We start from the raw sequence: 20,950 nt of genomic DNA on the forward strand, positions 1-20,950 counted from the left end.
TCCGTTCCGGTCCCCACACAGCTGCCTTGTCAATAAGGATCTGTTCCAAGTAGAGACATTCCTTCTGGCAGGACATTGCAGCTCTTTAAGACTTCATCTGAAACATCATAAGTACTAAAATAAAATGGCAAGGGAAAATTACCAGACACATGGTCATGGGATATAGAAGTGCCCTGACTCCAGTTTAGTAAGTAAAGCCATTGTACAGACGGTGGGGCAGTGGCTTATTTTAAATAGCTCACATAGCCATTATATATATATATATATATATATATATATATATATATATATATATATAATCTAGGCATACATAAGTATCAACGTCTGCCGTCAGCGTGTTTCATTGTAGATGAGAACCCTGACTTCGGAAATGCCCAGTATATTGGGTTCACACACACACATATCTCGCTATGCGCTTTTAGATTATATATTTTTCTCTCTAAGACTTCACCTACAACGATTTGTGGAAAACACGAAGGTTGTTGGCACTTAAGCAGAGGCAAATGTGCCATTCCAAATGACAGGGAGTAGGGAACTGCGGGCATCAGTGTACATAAACAATAAAACTGGTGTCACTACACTCTCATTTCTGTCAGCCACAAACCTTCCGCACTTCACTTTAAGCGTCTAAAGACAAATAAATCCGAATGTATTTCGTGAGGAGAAACGGGTTTTTAAGAGCATCGCGATTGTGATTAGCAGCCACTAAGTGAACTCATTCTTAAATCAAAAGCATTCTGAAGGGTACTTAAAATTCAGTTTTCTGCTTATCTAATCAAAGATAAATACAGTCATAAAGACACTCTCTTCCCACCATTCTGCTTCCCTTATCTCTGCTTATTGTTCTTATCGCCTACCCTGTTCCCTGCTACTGACAATAGATTATCTTTGTTTAGGGAGGCTAATTGTTTTCAAAATCTTTTTTGAATAATACCTGCTTTTGAACAAGGTGTGCAAATGAGGATTAGGATAATTAAAGCGCCGTTTGTTTGTACAAAATACTCTGCGTGCACACACACAAAAGAAGATGACTATTTCAGAAACTCCTTTAATTTCTACTAAACTTGGGGACGCAAATTCCTTACTCCACCCCGAAGGCACAATAACAAAAAGTGATGCTTCTTTACTTCTTCTTCTTCTACAGCATCCTATACTTGGGGGCTAGGTCCAAATCACAACTACACAGTTATGAGATGGACTATTGTATTTGACTAATTCGAACTCAGATCTGCTTCTGTCTAAACGCTTTGCCCCTCTCCTCCTCCCCCCAAAAGCAGCACTTTCCGTTTTGCCAGTGCCTGCCTGCAAAGCAATTCATGGCGAAGACACTTTGAATGAGGGCCTTGGAAATGCTTCCAACCCCCACCCCTTCACACACAACCACCTCCCATCCAGCCCGCCTGTCCTCCAACCCAAAGTTATGGCTCTCCTTTATTATTTATCATGCTCCATAAGCTATTCATCAAGCCGTTATTTATTCATTCCCAACATTAAGGTAATTAAATATGAGCTCACATGGAAGGAGCAGAGCTGAGAGGGACCAGGAGGTGGGGGAGGGGACTCTTTTTAAGGGCTGTAATAATTGATTTGTGCAGAGATGAGCCCCCGCTCCCCTTAGGTGACACTTGAGACGGGGCTCATGTTGCAGGGCCCTGACGTGTCTCCCCTCCCGGGACGGCGCGCGGCTCCCCTCCCGGGCTCTCTCACACACGCTCAGCCACTCACTCATCAGACAGCAGCGGCGGCGGCAGCAGCAGCAGCTCGGCTCGCGGGCCCGGCCTCTCCGGCTCAGCCCTGCTGCCTTGCAGGCCGCGCGCCCCTGGCAGAGCCTCCGATAGGCGCGCGGGGGCGTCCAATCAGCGCGGCCCGGCCGCTCGGGCGCTTTAAGCCTGGCTGCGGTGGACGAGCCCCAAAGTTCCCCCAGCAACAATCCGAGCATCCCACCCCCCGCTCGCGCCCAGGCCGGGGCTCCGCGCGCCCCCCGCCGCGCCGCCGCCGCCGCCGCCGCACCTGGGAGCGCCCGGCCTCGCGCCGGCTTCTCACCTGGTGGCCGCTCGGGCGGGAGCCGTCCCGCCGCCTCTGCTCCCCAGCCGGGAGCTTCGGCCGAGCCCCAGCCATGTCCATGCTGCCGTCCTTCGGCTTCACGCAGGAGCAAGTGGCCTGCGTGTGCGAGGTGCTCCAGCAAGGGGGGAACCTGGAGCGGCTGGGCCGGTTCCTCTGGTCCCTGCCGGCCTGCGACCACCTGCACAAGAACGAGAGCGTCCTCAAAGCCAAGGCGGTGGTGGCCTTCCACCGGGGCAACTTCCGCGAGCTCTACAAGATCCTGGAGAGCCACCAGTTCTCGCCCCACAACCACCCCAAGCTGCAGCAGCTCTGGCTCAAGGCGCACTACGTGGAAGCCGAGAAGCTGCGGGGCAGACCCCTGGGCGCCGTGGGCAAGTACCGGGTGCGCCGAAAATTCCCCCTGCCCAGGACCATCTGGGATGGCGAGGAGACCAGCTACTGCTTCAAGGAGAAGTCCCGGGGCGTGCTGAGGGAGTGGTACGCACACAACCCCTACCCCTCGCCCCGGGAGAAAAGGGAGCTGGCCGAGGCCACCGGCCTCACCACCACCCAGGTCAGCAACTGGTTTAAAAACAGGAGGCAGCGGGACAGAGCAGCAGAGGCGAAGGAAAGGTACTTGCCCCGGCGTTTCTCTCTTTTTTTTTTACTCTCCTGCCGTGCGCTTTGTAGGGCAGGTTGGGGCCGCGTGGATCTGTGCGGGGGGAGCCAGCCAGAACGCTCCTGCACTTGGATTTAGCTGATGCACGAGAATTAGTCGCAGGGGTTTTTTGGGGGGGGGACAGGCGGGCGGAAGTTGGGGTGTCTGTGTCAGCCCGCTTATAGCGCGAGTGAATAGCCGAAATCGTGATCCCCATTGGGGTATCTATCCTGCCCCGGCACCCCGCAAAGCTCCAGGCTGCGGTGGGGGTTATTTTTACTGCAGGAGGGTGAGTGGAGACACAACACATGGGAAAGGGTGGCCAGTAGCTCCCCAGAAGGGAAAGGTGATCCTCCCTCTGGCCGAGGCTCTGCCCGGCGGTGCTTTAGGGGGAGATGGTGCCAGGCTGGGGAGCTTGTGCCTCTGGCATTGAGAACAATGTTCGGGGAAGAATAAAATCGCCTAGGCTGCGCGCTAACCAGCCAGATCACTCCCTGGGAGTCACTTTTTAAAAGCAAAAGCTGGGTTTCGTTTCCCCTTGAAATTACAGGCAGGAGAAAAACGGGTTCAGTATTTTTCGCGCAGAAGGCTGGGACGCGATTTTTAGAAGGCAATGAGACGCCCTCTGAAAAATCATCGCTCGCCCTCCTCGCATCCGGACCTATTCGGCTGCTCCCCAGCCCCACCTGCCTAACGCCAAGGGTTAAATACACTTCTAGCTGACTTCTGGAGACAGCTTTGTCACTCTTGCCTTTTGTTTCATCCCTTACCGCCTGAGCGGCGGAATGGGACCCGGGGAAGTTTGTGGCAGGCGGAACAGCCAGGGAGGTAAATAAATAAGAGCGAGGCATTAAGGAGAGAGCGTTTGATTCTCTACCTTTTATTCATCCCCTCGTCTCTCGGGCCTTGGGGTTGCACTGTGGCTGGGGAGTGCAGCCCGGGGTCCGGAAGAGAACGAGAAATCCCAGAGGTTGCAGCCCAGAGTTTATGAAATTAACCAGGAGCGAGTCAGGGCTGAGACACTTTCAACCGCACACATAGATCGGGGGGGCGGGGGGGTAACAGAAGCTCGAGGACCTCCTTGGGAGGGAAGGGGGTTCACCGAGCTCTGTGTGAATGGGCTCGGAACCACGCCTGCGCTTCGAGACGGATTTCAGTTCCAGCAAGGAGCATGTTATGAAACCAGGCCTCTGGCTCCCTCCCTTCTAGCAGAAGGAGACGGGTGCGCGTCCTGCTCCCACACTAATCTCTCTACCTGCCTGCTTGGTTCAATCCCAAATCCTCCTTAGCACCAGCGGGTTTAGAAGGCTTTCGAAATATTTGACCAGCCACGCTAAGAGCCGTTTTTAATTTTAAAAAGCCCTTGTCCTCACCTAAGTGAACATGCACATCAGTGACATGAGCTGTCTAAATAGGCCCAACACGGCAGCTCCCGCTATGAATCCGGGATTAAAAAAGCAAACGCTTCTCTTGGTGTTTTTTGAATATCGGGGTAGGGTTTTGTTTATTTATTTGTAAATAGGTTTTGTTCAAAACAGCTGTTTGTTGCGAGGTAACGCCCGCACAATGAGACACGTTCGTTTACTGGAGCGGGTTTGATAGTAGTTTCTCTGTAGTTTGGGGAACGCGCTACACTGATACATTGATGATGAATTGCTAGTTTCCCTCTAGGCATGGCACGCCGAAAGAAATGGCACATCCACTGATTTTTTTTCATGCCTCTTTTGAGCAGAATACAAATGGAGTCTCGCTTTAAGTTGATAAGTAGAGATGTCCCTGCTTTGTAACAAACAGGATGCATTCTCTTTTTCTTAGGGAGAACACTGAAAACAACAACACGTCCACCAACAAACCCAACCAGCTCTCTCCCCTGGATGGGGGCAAACCGCTTATGTCCAGCTCCGAAGAAGAATTCTCCCCCCCACAAAGTCCAGATCAGAACTCAGTCCTTCTATTACAGGGAAACCTCAACCATGCCAGGAGCTCCAACTATTCCCTGACCGGCTTAACCGCCTCTCAGACCAGCCACAGCCTTCAGGACTCCCTGCTAGGACCCCTCACCTCGAGCTTGGTAGACCTCGGCTCCTAAAACAGGAGCAAGCAGCCGTTAAAGCAATGGAAACGGAGGTTTACCGCGGCGATAAGACACTCGATTGTAAATAGAGGACAGGACACGATTTTACAGCTTATCTGGTGATTCTTAACACGACTTTAAACTCTCTTTTAAATCGCTCCCAAGAAGCCTCCCCTCCTCTCCTGTCTAACGCGCTTACAGCTTTCCCATTCTTTTTCTCCAAGCAGCCAAATGAAGAAAACGGCGGTTCCCTGAGATTTTTCTCTCACGATGTTCCTTCGAATTCAATTAATTTTTTTACCAGCAGGAATTACAAAATAACCGGATTCGATTCAATTCGAAACAAAGGGACGAAGATCCGATCTGTCACGTACAGAGAGAAAAAAAAAGAGATTGATGAAGAGTCTTTCTATAGTTGGGGAAATTTATTCTCATTTGAATTCTTAAGAACTCAGAGGGCGGATAATCTACAAGGCCTTTTATTTGGGAGGGAGGTGGGAGGGGAAGTTAAGTTTACATTTTTCACATTTCGTGTTAACAAAAGATTTCGGTGTAGATTAAATTTTAAAAGGTGCAGTATTAGAATAAAAACCAGTGCCTATGTCTTAAAGCAGATATACGAGGCAATTAGCTAGAGGAACTTCAATGACCATTAATAGAGCAAACATTCTTCTTTTTTTTTTTTGTGGTGAACTTTCGAAATGCATCAATGTGACTTAAACTAAAAATAATAATAATAAAAAAATAAATACGGCTTCCTCTGAACAATATTACTTATTATACCCTGACAACTTTCATGGCAATATTGCATACTCTTGTTAGCTTGCCCCTTGCCCTCACGCCAGAGTTTGTCTTGCAAAAGGATGCAGAGCTGGAAGTTGGAGTATTTGTTACTAAAATTAGCATGTGCTTTCAGCTTTCTTTTCTATTGTACCTAAACAAGCCTAAATTAAATAACAATAATTAATAGAATATAAAGAGTATGATTTTATTTGAAAAAGTGAGTTCTGTCTTCTTATTCCAGGCTAGTTCTGTTTTCATTTCAAATGGTTTAACTATTTCCTTTGCTGAGGGGTATTTTAGGCATAAAAACAAGGCAACAGGGCTATCTCAAAGCACTAGGTTGGTCCCACGCTGAATAACTGCTTTTAAAAAAATTTTGTTCAATATTTATTTTTTAGAAGCATTGTTTATCCACTAGCTGTTTTCAGACACGTTCATCGTTATCTCGATCCGTCAGGGTTAACAGTCTTGCTGACAAGAGCATGATGAAAGGACCACACTGCATTTAATCGTAAGAAAAGGAAAACAACAATAAAAATAACCCCTTACGTTATTAGCTTATATTGGAATGCAAACTGGATCCGTGGGCAACCTCTTGCTGCCAAATAAAGGACAGAATTATTAATAGCAATAAATTTGGGGTATTACAGGATAAACCTCTTGTAGCTTCTGAATTCTGCTTAAAAATGAGCAGGCTAAATGAACTATTAAAAACCAACGTGCGAAGCTCGCTCGTGCTGCTCACGGAGGACAGGGTGTTTCTCCCAATGAAAGGCGTATCCTTCAAAAGCTCAGCCTTCCTTCACTAGCGAATTCGTCTCGCTTTGAGCTAAAGTGTTCTGCGTTTATCCACGAAGGGCCCGATCCTGCAGTTCGTAGCCGTCCTACTCAAACCAGTGAGAGTTTTGCCCGTGATGCGGGCCCCTTATAGAGCAGTTTGGCCTGAGTAAGGAAGCCAGGATCGGGCACTTCTTGGAACAGGAGCAATGCCACAACACGGGCCCTCGGGCTGCTGACGGGAAAGCGCCGCTTTCCCTGGGCTGGGAGTTTGAATCCCCATTTTTCTCTGGCTCTTTAGCCCTTCCTCTGTTCACTTGGGTTTAGCGCTAATGATCCCAATCTCCCCTGTTAGTGTTTTGGATCATTAAGTATGTGTTTATTTAAGTCACTGCAGTGTTTACTCTCCAGGTCTTGGGCCATGGAGAAATGTCACCCTCTGCAGGAAGGTCTTTTCAGGAGGGATCTCTCCGCATTCTTCACATTCACTCCAAAAAACAAACAGGCTGCCTAAAGATAGCTCCCAGTGACCCAGACAGCGCTTCAAAGCGCACCGCGGAAATCTCCCCTGCAAACCAGGAAGGACAACTCACTTCCATTTCTGACACAGTTCCCTCCGGCCCGCTGATTTAGGGCCAGATTCTGCTCGTGGTTAGCACACCGATGTAAATGCCCAGCCGGGTGGAGTTATACTCCGGTTTGACATCGCAGTGCAGACCGTAGCCTTTAGATTTAGCAAGCTAGTGGGTTGTTTTTTGCACCTCAGTACAAACCACTACAACCCTCCATGGTGCCCTGGTCCTGTAAACTGCAGGGTAGAATCAGATCACATTGAAATGGCACAGATGTTGGAAAAACTACGGCGATTCTTGTTTTAAACCCAACCAGACAGCTTTGCGCACCAGCCCTACGCTTGGTGCAAGCTCCTAGGTGCACACAGCCAATTATCAATCCGACGCCTTTCCCAGGGTTTAGTTGCCAGCCAACTCTGGCCTGGTGAAATTCACCCTTGGAATTACTGCCGTCTTCTCTTTCACACAGATCAAGCTGTTCACATATTGCCCCTTTAGCGAGAGAAAAGTACCGAACAAGGCTGAAACGGAATAGCTACAAGGACTACACTTCACATTTCCATCTTTCATTTAGAATATTTTTGTTCCAAGCTGTCTCATTAGATGATCGTGTAGAACCATAACGATGATGTTTATCATCAGCAATAATTATTCGACGGTCTTTTATGGAAACATCCCAGTCACCTTTGCAAAGTAAAACTTAGTGTGTGTGTGTGGGGGGGGGGGGGGGATAAAGGAAAACAAATAGCAAATTAATAGCTAGAGGAGCCATCCTCACCCACCTTCTCGCTCCCTCTTTGGACTAGACAGTGAGCAGTTGCAGGCCTACCTAAATCTGCCAAAGAAACGGGTCAACACTTTCTTATTTCCCTTCATAAAATGCCCCATTCCACTATTCCCAGTTCTAGGGTGACCAGATGTCCCAATTTTATAGGGACAGTCCTGATTTTGGGGTCTTTTTCTTATATAGGCTCCTATTACCCCCCACCCCCTGTCCTGATTTTTCACACTTGTTGTCTGGTCACCCTACCCAGTTCTGACCCCACAGCGGTTTATTGGAATATGCTCCAAGTGACTGGGGCGCTCCAGCGTCTGATCTGACTGCCAGGCCCAGCAGGTTTGTGGAGCCTCGCCGGGGAAAGGGGTGTAGCTCCTGGGGTACAATTTTAGAGTGAAGTGTGTCCAGCCAGTTCATAGGATCCAGCAAAACAGGGATTGCGCTGATCAGTTTGGAAGGAGGCAGAGTTGGGCGAAAGAAAAGTCAGAGCAGACAGAAAATTACACACAAGCCTGTATGCGCGGGAGTCGACTCTGTGCCTCTCTCGGGAGATTGGAGCCTTTAAGCAGAATGTGAATCCTGGGCTGTGTTGGAGGAGATAGCTGGGACGACCATCCCATTTGCTCATCGGTAGATGACGATGCATTTTTATTGATTTGGGGCGTAATGCGGATTTCAGAGACACCTGCCTCAATGTGCGGTAACGCCAGTGAAATCCGCGCAACTGACACCAGGCCCCCCGGCGCTTTCCACAATAAACACCCCTCCAGGCCTGTCCCGGAACGGTTCCCAGTTGCAGTTAGGGGATTTATGCAAGAGCCAGGCCAGTTTTCAGCGCTGCGCTTACAAAATCCGCAGCAACTCTGCGGCAGGAGAAGAGACGCCCCCCCTCTTCCTTCCAGGGAAATAGCTGTTAGGAGCTGGGGTGCACCAGTCCTCGGTACCCCAGCCGACCAGCCATCCCCCAGCCCATCGCAGTTACTGCTGGCTGCTCGGCCTTGCCGGGCTTTGTTGCACGGGGCCTGGTGGTGTTACAGGGACAACGGTAGCGTTTCACTGCGGACACAGAGAGACGGGCCGGTTTGTACTTTCGCTTAATTCGGACTAAACCAAAGCCTGCCAGCCTGGCGGAGGCAGAGCTCCAGGTGAAGTGGGGAGACAGCGCTGCAGGAGTGCAGGGGTTCCCCCTTAATTCAAACGGCTTGGATCGGATCAGGATTTTCCTGCCCGTCCCGTCTGCTGTTCGGGGCTTAGCTGTGGGATCTTGCAATGCGCGTTTCTCCTAGACCTGTGGGGGCTTCGCCCTGGCCGGGGAGCTCAGGAGGGGGCTAATAGCGTATGTGGGAGGTGGTGGTGGGGGGGTTAATTTACTACCTAGGATTGCAGCCCTCGGACCGGCTGTCCCTTCTCCTGCACTCGGAGCTGCCCTGGCTCCGTGTGTCCAGGCGGGGCGAGTCCAGGGGACGGTTCCGCTGGAGGAGCGGGAGAGCGGGCCGAGCCAGCTCGGGGCGCCGTGCGAACGTGGGGCAGCCAGGCCCTGCCCCGTCTTCCCTGCCAGGGGGGCTGGGCCGGGCCACGTCCTTCACCTCCCTGCAGCCCGCGAACTGGGCGCTAAGGCAGGGGCAGTGGCGGGCCTGGAGGCCAGGCTGGCTCTGCCTTGGGCGCACCCCGGGATGCTGCAAACCAGCCACGCGGCGAGCTCTCCTAGGGCTGGGCTGCCCCCCCCCCCCCGGACGGCGACCTGGGCGCACGTGCAGGGGTCCCCCCTCACCGCCGCTGGCAGGGCATGGGGCTAAGGGGGGGGCACGAACGGGCAGGCCGGGTACGGCACTAGCCAGTCTCCTCTGAAACGCCAGCCGGGCAAGGGAATGACCCGGGCCTGCCGCCCCGAGGGAGCCCAGCTGCGCGGGCCCACTCTGTGCCACCCGAGTTCCCGCAGGTGGCTGCTTGTGCCACCCCCTTGGGGCGCGTTCGGCCTATGCGGGGCTCGGCTTGGGGTCCCCCGGCCGTCTTGGAGCGCTAATGGGGCGGAGGGGGGGCAGCTGGGGCGCCCCTTTCCCGGTGCCCGCAGTACAGCGGGTTTAGCTCCGCTGCCTAACCCGAGGTAAAACTACAAGCGCCTTGTCTTCGCTCGGATGGTGGGTCAGGTTACCCCCTTCCCCAGTGAAGACGCGGCCTAAGGCCCCTGGGAGAAAAGCTTTGGGTCCCAGCGCCTGTGGTTCCCCCTGCGCCCGGGAGCCCTCTGCAGGGAGGCCGCGCGGGCGGGACCGCTGCGGGCTCAGCTCTGTTCCCAGTGTAATTCTGGGCTCCTCAGAGATGGGTGACAATAATGACCCCATCCATCCATCCTCCTGCCCTGCCTCCAGCCTCTGCAGGAGACTCGGGTCCCGCAAGGCTGCCCTGGGGGGAGGGAGGGAGTCGGCCGGAGTTTGGGGGAAGTGGATTTATTCGGGCACCGAGGATCGGGCTCTGCAGTCTTGGGGGCAGGATGGCTTTCCGTGGCCGGCTCCCCGAGCTCTGGGGCTGATGGGCTGTAGCTTTACCCCACTCACGCCTTCCCCCGCGGGGGCTGAGGGGCTTCCTCTCTCGCAGCCCCGATTTGGACAGACAGAGGGGCCCGATCCTGCTTCCCGTGTAGCCAGCGGCAAAATTCCTAGTGCCTTCAGTGGGGGCAGGATCGGGCCCAGGGACTCCCGGGGATTTCTTATTTGCACCGGTGGCCGCCCGAAACCCGCTCGCCCTCTCCCGGCCCGCCCTGCCAGCAGCCCCCTTTACCGCGCTTAATACAATGGGTCGTTGCACGAAAATCCAAACACGGGGAATCCGTTTAAAGTAACCACAGACTTTGTCGCCTATTTACGCAGCCTGGGCACCCCAAAAGCGAGATGTTGGGAAAACGTGGCATAAACCGTACGTGCGATTGGATGTGAGCCGCTGCCAGTTGGAAAATATTTAATCGGGGGAGATCCTGGCCGAAGCGACTGGGCAATATTTAAAGAACAAAATATTGGGTAACGCTGTGTCTGTCTATAAACTACACCCCCAACTTGTTAAAACGTGGATTTTCTATATCATCAACGCGTCCCTATTTATATCATCAACGGGTTCCTATTTAAGATGTTGTAGGTATACACTTCTATAGATAGCGACTGCTTAAAACCAATGATCCACCTACATCGGGGAACGAAACACCTCTAGCTGGATGAATACAATTTTTAAAAAGCCCTTTAAACGATCATTTTCCTTCTTAGAAAAGTTGGGGGACACGAGTCAAGCCGGAAGAAGACCTTAAAAAGAGCCCTGACATCACTGGGAAGCTTGAGGTTCGGAGGATTAGGCCCCATGGAAAGGGAAACCTAAGGAGACGTTGCAAGCAGGTAGCTAAGGATGACCTGTTAGTAGTTCTGGGAGACGGAGCATTGATTTTAAAGCAGATGCGCCCCTGAAATCAATTGGGATTTTAATTCAACCCCCACGATCATCTAGGCTCCCATGGCTTTCCCCCTTGCCCCAGAGAGAGAAATCCCTTCCGCAGAGCTCCAGGGGCTCTTTGATGGGATGGGAAAAATTCACCGGACCTGTGAGAAGAGACCCACGAAGCTGCAAGAACGGCTTGGTCTCAGGCAGTGGCCACACACAAGCCAAGCGCGGACTCAGAGGGAGCCCGATCCTGGAGTCCTGCCCGAGGCTGGCCCAGGGACTCTGAGTAACGCAGCGGAGACACAAGGGGAAGACAGGCCGGACGGCCCACTGAAATACAACCCCCCTGGTCCTTGCTTATTGTGCTTGGGGCAGTTTGGTGAGCTGGGTCTCACTCGAAGGAAAACACTTGTAGCATGGAAAAGCAAGGCAGACGCTAACCGATCGGGGCGGATTTCACCTTACCCGTGAGCTTTGGTTTTAAAATAAATCTTACTATCCAAACGCCAAACGTCAAAAATCATTTGGGGGTGACAACCTTCCGCTCGAGTCACTGCAATCTGACAATCCTCGAAACCCAAGTCAGGACACAGGGTCCCACCATGTCTCCCCCCGCGGTTATATAGGGACTGAGCATCCCCACGCGGATAGACAGGTTTTAGCCCGGTTTCAAATCGCTCGAAAGGAGTCAATTTCCCTGCAGTGGAGCTCAGCCCGTCCAGTTGTCTGGCTTCTTCCGCGCAATATTTTACAGGCGTGTACAGCCATAAACACCGCCGCAGTCCATAGGGGACCCCTTGCTGTCTGTTCCAATCCAGACAAGCATCGGTTTCTAGCAACCCAGGCTCGATCACCATGCACAGACTGAGACTGGCTGCAAACCGTGCCGGTGAATTGTCAGTCCCCGGCTTGGATTCCGTTCTGTAGAAACTTTAGCTCGCCCAAGCTATTTGCCACCTCGCTTTCTTTTGGTTGGTGTGACTTGCGGCAGAAGCGCCTGCAAAACACAGTATTTTTAAAAGGGCACCGAAACGCTGATTGACGCTTTGGGGGCTCAATCCCCCTGCACCCCCCACTAAAGCCAATGGGAGCTTCCTTTGACAAAGGAGGGCAGAAATAAGTGAACAGTCCTCAATTAAAGAAAAAACCAAGGGGTCTTAACATTTATGGAATGAAGAAGTAATTAAACATTTAAGCAGATGAAGTCTTGCCCCCCTGTAGGTATTCATACGCCCTACAGATGCTGGGTAAACATGATATGCTGCCTTCTAAAGCCAGGTTCTTGATTTGGATGCTGTATTGCCCAGGGCTTTAGCTCTGCACAAATAGTTAGTCTAGGGAAATCAGTGAGGGGAATCTATAACCAATGGCTATTTTCAAAATAAACAGACTAGTGCTTCATATAGAAAGCAGGATTGTCTTACATACAGTCTATCTCCTGCCCCCTCTTAGAAAAACCCTCCTGTTCCAAACCTCCAGGCAAAGAATGACAGTATAGCTCTCACCACACTGCTCTTTCAAAAGACAGTCTTTGATTTGAGGCCCCTAGATGTTGCAGCTCACTCAGTATTGGAAATATTTGCCATTCAGCTAGGAAACACACCCACACACCCCACTAGAAGAGGTTAAAGTGTGAGATTTGCACAGCTAGAATCTATTTGCAAGCAAGTTCAAGATTCATCCACAGTTTGCAGCTCATAATACAAAATAAAATACCTAAAAACCTACTGACAGTCCCCAAAGAACAACTCTTATGAGAATTACTTAACAAAATACCCCAGGATTTGGGGTTACAGAAGAATGAAAGAGGTACAAGAAGTTCAGCTGAGATGAGCCATTGTTAAAAGGACATTGGAGGATATTTTAATTAATTAATTTTATTATAGAAAAGAGATATGGCTGATATTGGGGGAAATCGTTAAAATACGCCCCCCTTTACTCAGAGAAAAGTTTTTGTAATTATTTCCCAACTACCTTGAAACAGAGACAGGTATAAATAGAGGCAGCCATGCCAGGGAGCAGAGGCAGAGGCAAATAGGGGCTGACAGGCCAGGGAGAAGATTGTTCCCTCTTTTATTTCCACACCACTTCACTTGGCTGCAGTCTGCAATTTTTAGCTAGCTCCTGTCCACACACTGAAGTCCCAGTAAGGCCACAACCACCTAGAACGTATTGTTTTCTCACCTTGCTCTTCTTTGTTTTTCTACAGGCAAGAAGGAGTTAATTTGATTTTTTAAAACAGATTTCACACTGTGTGTGGGTCAGCCAAAAAGGAGAGGAAATGGAGAACAGCAAAATGATTAATTCTACCTGCTTTTCCCATGAGTGATCACCTGCTTTAGGGGTCATGAATAGCAGGTAGCTCTCTCAGTCTCCAGCTCTGAGAGGCTCATTTGTTTGGTGACAGCTGAGTGACAAGACCTGAAACCTGAGCTCTCAACTTTGCCTGATGTGTGGATAAAACCCTGGATGTTCCCTCAAACATTTCAGGAAATGAAAGTTGTAATGTGATCCCTTTTGCGCCCACATCTCCCCCAGCAAACACAAAAGCTCAAAGGAACCTTCTCAGATTAAATTCAGCCTGGAGATGATGGAAGGAAAATGGAGAGAAAGCTGGAGCTGGCAGGCTTTTCTTCAGCACTTATTGGAAATGTCTGTCCAAGCAGGGATTTAGAAAGGTCACCCATTTCACAAGTGCAGAAGCATACCTTGCTGCCTGGATTAAAATGGCAACCTCTCTTCCAGCTATACTAGCGAAGGCTTTGCGGGGTTGTATGTTCACAGCCGTGAGCATGAAACTCAGTATATGAAAACAAACCCCAAACCCACCACCCTCATTTCATATACTGGGTCACGGTAAGCAATCATTCATATTCTAAACCACACCACTATATTTTAATCATACTTAGCACTGACTGTGTTCAGAAAATGTTGCCATTATTAACTAATAAATCCTCAGGAAAGCTCTGTGAGGTAGGGAGGTATTAATATCTCACTTAGCATAAGGTCAGAATTTTCAAACCTGGCTGCCTAACTTCATATTTCGGCACCTACTTAAGAACAGGATTTTCAGAAGTGCTGAGCATTGATGACAATGGCAGATACACGTGCGCTACACCTGGGAAAATCAGACCTTTTTATTTAGGTGTCTGCATATGGATTTAGGAGCCTTGTTTTAGCCCCCCAAGTTTGAGAATGTTGGCCTTATTGACTTGCTCAAGATCACACAGGGAGTGAGTGCCAGAACCAGGATTAGAAACCTCTGAACTTCCTCCCTTGGGTTTAATTCACTAGATCATGATCCCTTTAAAGAGACATTCAGGGGTTGCTTGGAGTATTGCCCATTTAAAAAATAAGTTATTTTATACTGAAAACTGTGGGACGCTGCAAACCAACACAGAAAACATCGCACAAACACCCATGAAACCTCTTCATTGCACAGATCTTAGGTCCTTATTCACCTTAGGGACAATAGATTCTTGTCAATTTCTGTGTTAGTTCTTTATTTAAAATGTACCCACTCAGTGCACCAGGTTCATGTACAACATTTATGTCATCTAAACCAAAGCTTTCCATGCATGGTCTCAGGCCAATGGTGATTTTGGTGGAAAATGTAAAGAAAAGCCCCTTAACATATTCTGAGTCATGCAAGACTGGGGGGAAAAACACACTTTTTCATCTTAAGAAAATGGTGAGGTTTTTTAATAAAAATTTTTGCTCACTAATAATAATGCACTTTTCATCAGTAGGTATCAAAGTGCTGTACAACGTAGCATTATCCCCATTTTACAGATGGGAAAACCAAGACACAGAGATGAAGGCATCTTCCCCATGTCATAAATTAGCAGAGGCCAGTGGCAGAGCTGGGAATAGCACCCAGGTCTCCTGAGTCCCAGTCCAGTGTGCTATCCCCTAGCCTGCACCGCCTCTGCTAATTTAAATAATCCATTGTATTTTATGGTGTTATATTATTCCCAGTAATACAACCCAAAACCACTGGAACAAAAAATTCCATAGCGGTTTGTGGCTAATACTCCCTGAAGAAATGAAGTTATGAGTGAGTTACTGCTCTGCATTCCCCTCCTGCGTCTTTCCCAAGTCCGGGTAACGAGGTAAAGGGGGAGGTGTTAAAATCTGGCCTTTAGAGAGCAAAAGAACTTGTTTAAATTAGAGGAGTATTTTGGAATGGGTGCTTCAGGGAGGCCTGGATAGGGGCCAAACTCCAGCACATCAATCAAGAAAGAAGTCCCAGAGCTTACCAAAAAGGCTGCCCGCTGGCTCCAGTTCATTTCAGATAACAAATATGATACCGTCCTCCTGGATCTCCTATATCACCTCCTATATCACTGTTTTACAGATGCTGGGTGAATGAAAACACGGCACAAGAGCCAATATCTTGGCTATACCGTCTTTGGCAGCGATTGACGATGCCAATGAGACTTCAATTCTGTGCTTGTTGGTTCCCCTTGCACCGACAGAGCAGAACTAACGGATTGGGTGCTTGGCCAAAGCTGGGAGCACAGTGTTATATTTTCCATCTGAAATGAAGTGAAACTGAAGCTGAAATGAACTTCCTTGACTTTCAACAGATTTTATGGTGCATGTAAATTGGAATTATGTTGTCATTTAAGTTGCCAAAACCTTTAAGGCTGAAAAACATAACACTACTTCCCCTAAAATATAAAATGGCTGTTATCTGAGCCTCGATCCTGCAAGAACCTCTGCATGCAGAAAGCCCCCTGGAGTTGATTTTTTATCAGGATTTTCCAAGGGCTCCAAGAAATGCCTTATAGTAAGAGACTTAAAACGCTCAATCTGTTTCTAGGTACCTACCTGGGAAAGGGATTTCTGATAGTAGAGATCTCTTTAATCTAGCAGGAAAAAAGCACGAGGACCAATGGACAAATGAAAGATCCAATGGTCCAAAGATCTAATGGAAGCTGAAGATTCAGACTAGAAATAACACACACATTTTTAAGTGAGAGTAATTAACCACTGGAGCAATTTACCTAGGGACATGATGGATTCTCCATCAATTAAAGTCTTTAAGTCAAGACTGGATGTCTTTCTAAAATATATGCTATAGCTCAAACAGAAGTTATGGGCTTGAATCAGTGATTACTTGATGAAATTCTATGGCCTATGACATGCAGGAGCTCAGACTACTAGATGATCATAATAGCCCCTTCTGGTCTTAAAACAATTAATTTATGAATACAGAGTACCAATGCGAGGTGCTGATTATCCTCATCTCCCATTCATGTCAATGGGAGATGAGGGTTCTTCGTATCTCTCAAGACAGGACCCCTAGATTATGGGACCATTAGTAGAAGTAAGTCCTATGGCTTAGCAAAGCAATTCAGCATGTACTCAACTTTGAGGACATGCTGAAGTCCTACTAGAATCAGTGGGACTTAGAAATGTGCTCAGAGTTAAACTGGAGTTTGCATGCTTTGCAGAAGTGGGGCCTTTGCCTGGAAGCAAGTGTTTTCAGGACTGGGCCATTAGGCTGATCCAAAGCCCAGTGCAGTCAACACGCCCAAAGATGGTAAACATGAGGAGCATCAGCAAATGCCTTAATCTGAAAGTGCTGAATATATTAATAACAAACAATGAGTGTATGAAACTAACATTAACAATTGCTGTAACTAGCCAAAGGCAATGTCTTCATTTCTGCAATTACTGTTAGTTCCTCTCATCTTATCGGATGGGGGGAAAGATGCAGTTTATACAGTAACCAAAGGGCACTAAAATGATATAACAATGTGAACCAAAGCTCAAGAGAGATCAAACACACTAGAGCAACTGTGACTATCTGACCCTCCAACAGTGCAGTATGCCCAGGCGTCAGCAGACACCGCACTAGCATGTATAACACAACCGGCTGGGAGCAGTGTGCTCAGCACTATTATTAGTGACTGTCTATCATGCATTCCTCCTAACTTGAACTTGTGCTTCTGTTAAGGGGCTTTTTTTTTTTTAAGTGACCTTTTATCAGGGGAAATATCTAGACTCACAGGCCAGGGCTCTGTGGTGCCCTCACTTAAGCCCCAATCCTGCAACATGACACACATGGGTGCCCTGTGCCCATGTGGAGCCCGGTTGACTGCATGCATCAAGGGTCCATAACACATTGCAGGGTTGGGCCCTTGCTCCCTTGCCACCTCCCAGAATCCAGCCTTGGGATAAGGATGTAAGCAAGGGCTGAATTTGTCCCCAGAGGCCAATGAAGGATTCAGAGTGGTATGTGAATGGCAGTATGGCTCCTCAGAGAGATTTGCTGCCAGGGAAGAGCTAGGGGCAGAGGGGGGCCCCCCACAGTTGCTCCAAAATCTCTGTGTTTTCTCAGCCAGTCTTGGGACATGTGCATGGTTAGAGGGTTTTTCCCAATGCCATTTCCAGGGACCAGTAAAACCCATCTATGTGGCCTGGAGGGTGATCTGCTGCCTTAGCTTTTCCTCTTTCACCCATTGTTGCATGGGAGGAAATGAGTTAGGCCCTAAACACTGGAGGACTGATCCTGCCACACTGAAGTCAATGGGAGTCTAAAATTTGAAGCCCCCCTTAATCTTTTAGGGCCCATTTCTGCAGATGCCCCCAAAGCAAATGGGGAATTAGCAATGTTTCGAGATTCATATTTTGAGCAGGTAGCTATTCCTCCCTTATGCCCCTTCTCCTGCAGGATGATGTCCCCACAGCGAGGTGCTGGTGTCCTCTAAGGAAACTGTACATCCTGCCTTTGCAACTGGAGAGAGATGGCAGCCAGTTAGAAAGAGGAGCTTGCAGGGGGAAGTGGCCAAAATGGGTGTGCCAAGAGTCGGGGGAATCCTAGCCATCCCGGAACACAGAACTTCCCATCATCACACACAAAGAAACAGCAGCAGGATTTGAAGCTCCATTATTAGCAGGAATCTGTGTGGGAGAACTCGCTAACAGCTCAGAGCTGAGGTCATCCATCATTTTAGGGTCCTGCCTAGTGACCTATGAGGAAGGCTCGGTTACTCTAACAAGGAGCAGAGAATTACAGTTAAAACCATCTTCAGACATAGAACATGAAACTGGTTTTAGGAAAAAAATGAAGTCTTCCAAATACAGGCTCCAGTGATCTGCGCATATGTAACCCTATCCCAAAGGGCAATATCTCGGTGTACAATCTCAGCTGATATGATTGTTCTCAACTGAAAATCAAAACCACAAGGATACCAAACGGCTGAACCGGAGTCATATAGTCCATGTGACAAAGGAAGCACGTTCATGTGAAAAACACCATCGCATTGTGTTTCATAGAAACGGCTCTTGGCTGATTTTAAAATATTTTTAAAAATAACTAACTGTACCTACTCTGTGGATAAAGGATTCCAGTCACCTGGGCTATGAATCCGGCACCTTTCACGAGTGCTAAATTAATGAGACATTTTAAAAAGCGAGAGCAACATAAATGCAATGTCTGCAAACAGCCCAAATCCGAAAGAGAGATGTTCATATTGAGTGAAATTAATTACGAACCCAGAGAATCAGCACCGCCCGAAGAAGCACTGGGTTTAGAGGAGATGTTAGTGGTGTACAGGTCACAGCACGGGGGTGAAATTCCTTCGGACAGCTTAATTGCAAGTGTTTTCAAACTAGCCCCAAACTCCTTTATTTAGGGCCTTTTTATAATGATATCTGACAGGTGCCATGCAATTGACCTCACAAGCCTTGCTCACGGGCATGATCCTCACTCACAAGAGCAGGCAATTGCTAAAAAGTTCTTACAGTGCTGCTTTTACAGTGCAGCCTAGGATTAATGTACATATATTAAATGAGACTGCTCACCTGAGTAAAGATTAGTCACACAGATAAGTGTTTGCAGGGTTAGACGCTATGCTTGCAGTTGTGCCATATGCATCATTCCTGTACAGGGCCGCCGAGAGCGGGTTCGGGCCCCGGTGAAAAATTTTTTTCGGGCCCCCCCCCAGCAAGGGTGGACCTGCTAAACAGGGCCGACGAGGGGGGGGGGGAAGCCGGGCCCCGGGCCCCCTTCCGGAATTTTTTCGGGCCCCCCAGCAAGGGCGGACCGGCTAAACAGAGCTGACAAGGGGCGGGGGGAAGCGGGGAAGCCGGGCCCCGGGCTCCCTTCCGGACCGCCGGGCCCCAGTAATTTGTACCGGCTTCCCCCCCCTCTCGTCGGCCCTGTTCCCGTATCCATCTTAGCTCAGAAAGTCCTGGAGGCCCCGATTCAGCACAATATAGAACCATATGCTTAAACTGAAGCATGTGATTATGTGCTTTGCTGAATCAGGTCCTTTGTGCTTTGAATGTCAGATAATTCCTTTTCAATTTTCTAAACAAATTCTAGTTATAAAATTGGTTGGGGGGGGAAATGTGGCAGGGAGCTGTGTGGTTGTGTCCCCCCAGAATGTCTGATGCTCATCCCCCTTCAAGCTGAATGCTCATTGGAGGCCTCAGATCCCATGCTTTGGGACAGAACTGGGCAAATGCCACAAAACACTTCCCAGGAGTATTCACACAGCAACATTGTCCCTGTTCCTGTCAGCAAGCAAGGTTCATGCACACAAATACTTCTGGAGAGCGCATTCTGAGCTGGCGCACTCAAGTTCTCCTGGAGTGCAAAAACTTCCATGTGCTAATATCCACCAGGGAAATGGTATGTTTGAGATGAGATAGGACTCAGCTTGACACAAGGAGGGGAAAACGCTCCCAAACCCCTTGCCAGGGCCTTGACACAGAGGCAAATAACTGAACCAGAGAAAGCTCTGATCACACTTTTCTCATCTAGGTCTGCCCAAGCAAGTGCAATTATTGTGTCAATAGCTCTGGGGTTACAGAATTTTAGACCAATAAATGCGATACACTTGGTAAGTTTGATAAAAGGGAGGACGCTGCTTTCCAGGATATTAAGAACTTGAAATCTAATCAATTAAAAAAAAAGTTAAAAGCAGTTTCTGGTACTACACCCACTTCAACACCCCCATCTACTGTTGTGGTTTTACAATCATATTTCCTGGGTGTTTTTTTAAATGTGTTTCTCTCTCCTGATGCCATGTGAAAGTCCCATACAAACAACAAGGGAAACATTCATTGACAATACAGTGGAAACAACTAAACCGACTGTCCACACAGTGCTATCAAATGCACAGAGTAAACAGAATGAAAAAAAAGTTTCCCCAATTTAATCTCTTTCAGTTACAATAAATCTTAGATATCACTCGTAACAATAACAGGAAAAAATTCAAACAGAAAGGTGATTTTCAAACGTGATGTGTCCCTGTAATACAGCAGGGGGACAGAATTCCCATAACTCCCGGCCATACCTCTGACACTCAGAGGCAGTTAAATCTAACAGGTAGGACTGAGTAAGCGCATGCATGTGCCCCCACAAACACACAATTACTCTGCATGAATGTGATGAATAAAAAAACCCCTCTGCCAGCAGCCAGTACATCTCGCCACAAGTAGCCTTATTTTCTAGGAATGATGTTTCTGGCAAAGCTTGCGTGGGACAGAAGAAAATGTCTATAATTTTCTAAAATTCCCTAATCCTGCTTATTTATTCCTTTTCCCTGAGACAGTCAAAGCCACAGTAGCCTCCTCCAACCCTCCTCCTAATTATAAGAGAGACTCAACCAGTCAGGGAACAGAAACAATATCACATGACCAAACACAGCTCATATTTATGACTACCGAGTACTGAATACTTGCAGTAAACTGGTTTGGACTCGAGCCACGAAGAGTCAAAGGCCCAAACAAATAGTTTGCTGAGAAAATCTGAAAAAAAAAAAAAGAAAAAAAACAAACCCTCAAGAAAACTGATCTGCTCACAAACACATTTCATAATCTGAAAG

General features: G+C 48.6%; 1 protein-coding gene across 1 annotated transcript; it reads left to right on the top strand.

The window, feature by feature from the left end:
- Positions 1 to 2,017: 2,017 nt before the first annotated feature.
- Positions 2,018 to 5,503, top strand: SIX1 (SIX homeobox 1). Its single transcript, XM_024219852.3, has 2 exons — positions 2,018 to 2,676; positions 4,517 to 5,503. Exons 1-2 carry the CDS (start codon positions 2,117 to 2,119, stop codon positions 4,788 to 4,790), a joined length of 834 nt encoding a protein of 277 aa, XP_024075620.1. The 5' UTR covers positions 2,018 to 2,116; the 3' UTR covers positions 4,791 to 5,503.
- The last annotated feature ends 15,447 nt before the right edge of the window (positions 5,504 to 20,950 follow it).

The sequence above is a fragment of the Terrapene carolina genome, unplaced genomic scaffold (genome assembly GCF_002925995.2).
Source record: "Terrapene carolina triunguis isolate 2854851 unplaced genomic scaffold, T_m_triunguis-2.0 Scaffold189, whole genome shotgun sequence".
Lineage (NCBI taxonomy): Eukaryota > Metazoa > Chordata > Testudines > Emydidae > Terrapene > Terrapene triunguis.

What these genes read in the sequence shown, in the direction of transcription:
- SIX1 (XM_024219852.3), top strand. Translation starts at nt 2,117, where the DNA reads ATGTCCATGCTGCCGTCCTTCGGCTTCACGCAGGAGCAAGTGGCCTGC. An exon ending in GCAGCAGAGGCGAAGGAAAG is followed by an intron (nt 2,677 to 4,516) that starts GTACTTGCCCCG and finishes TCTTTTTCTTAG; the next exon opens with GGAGAACACTGAAAACAACA.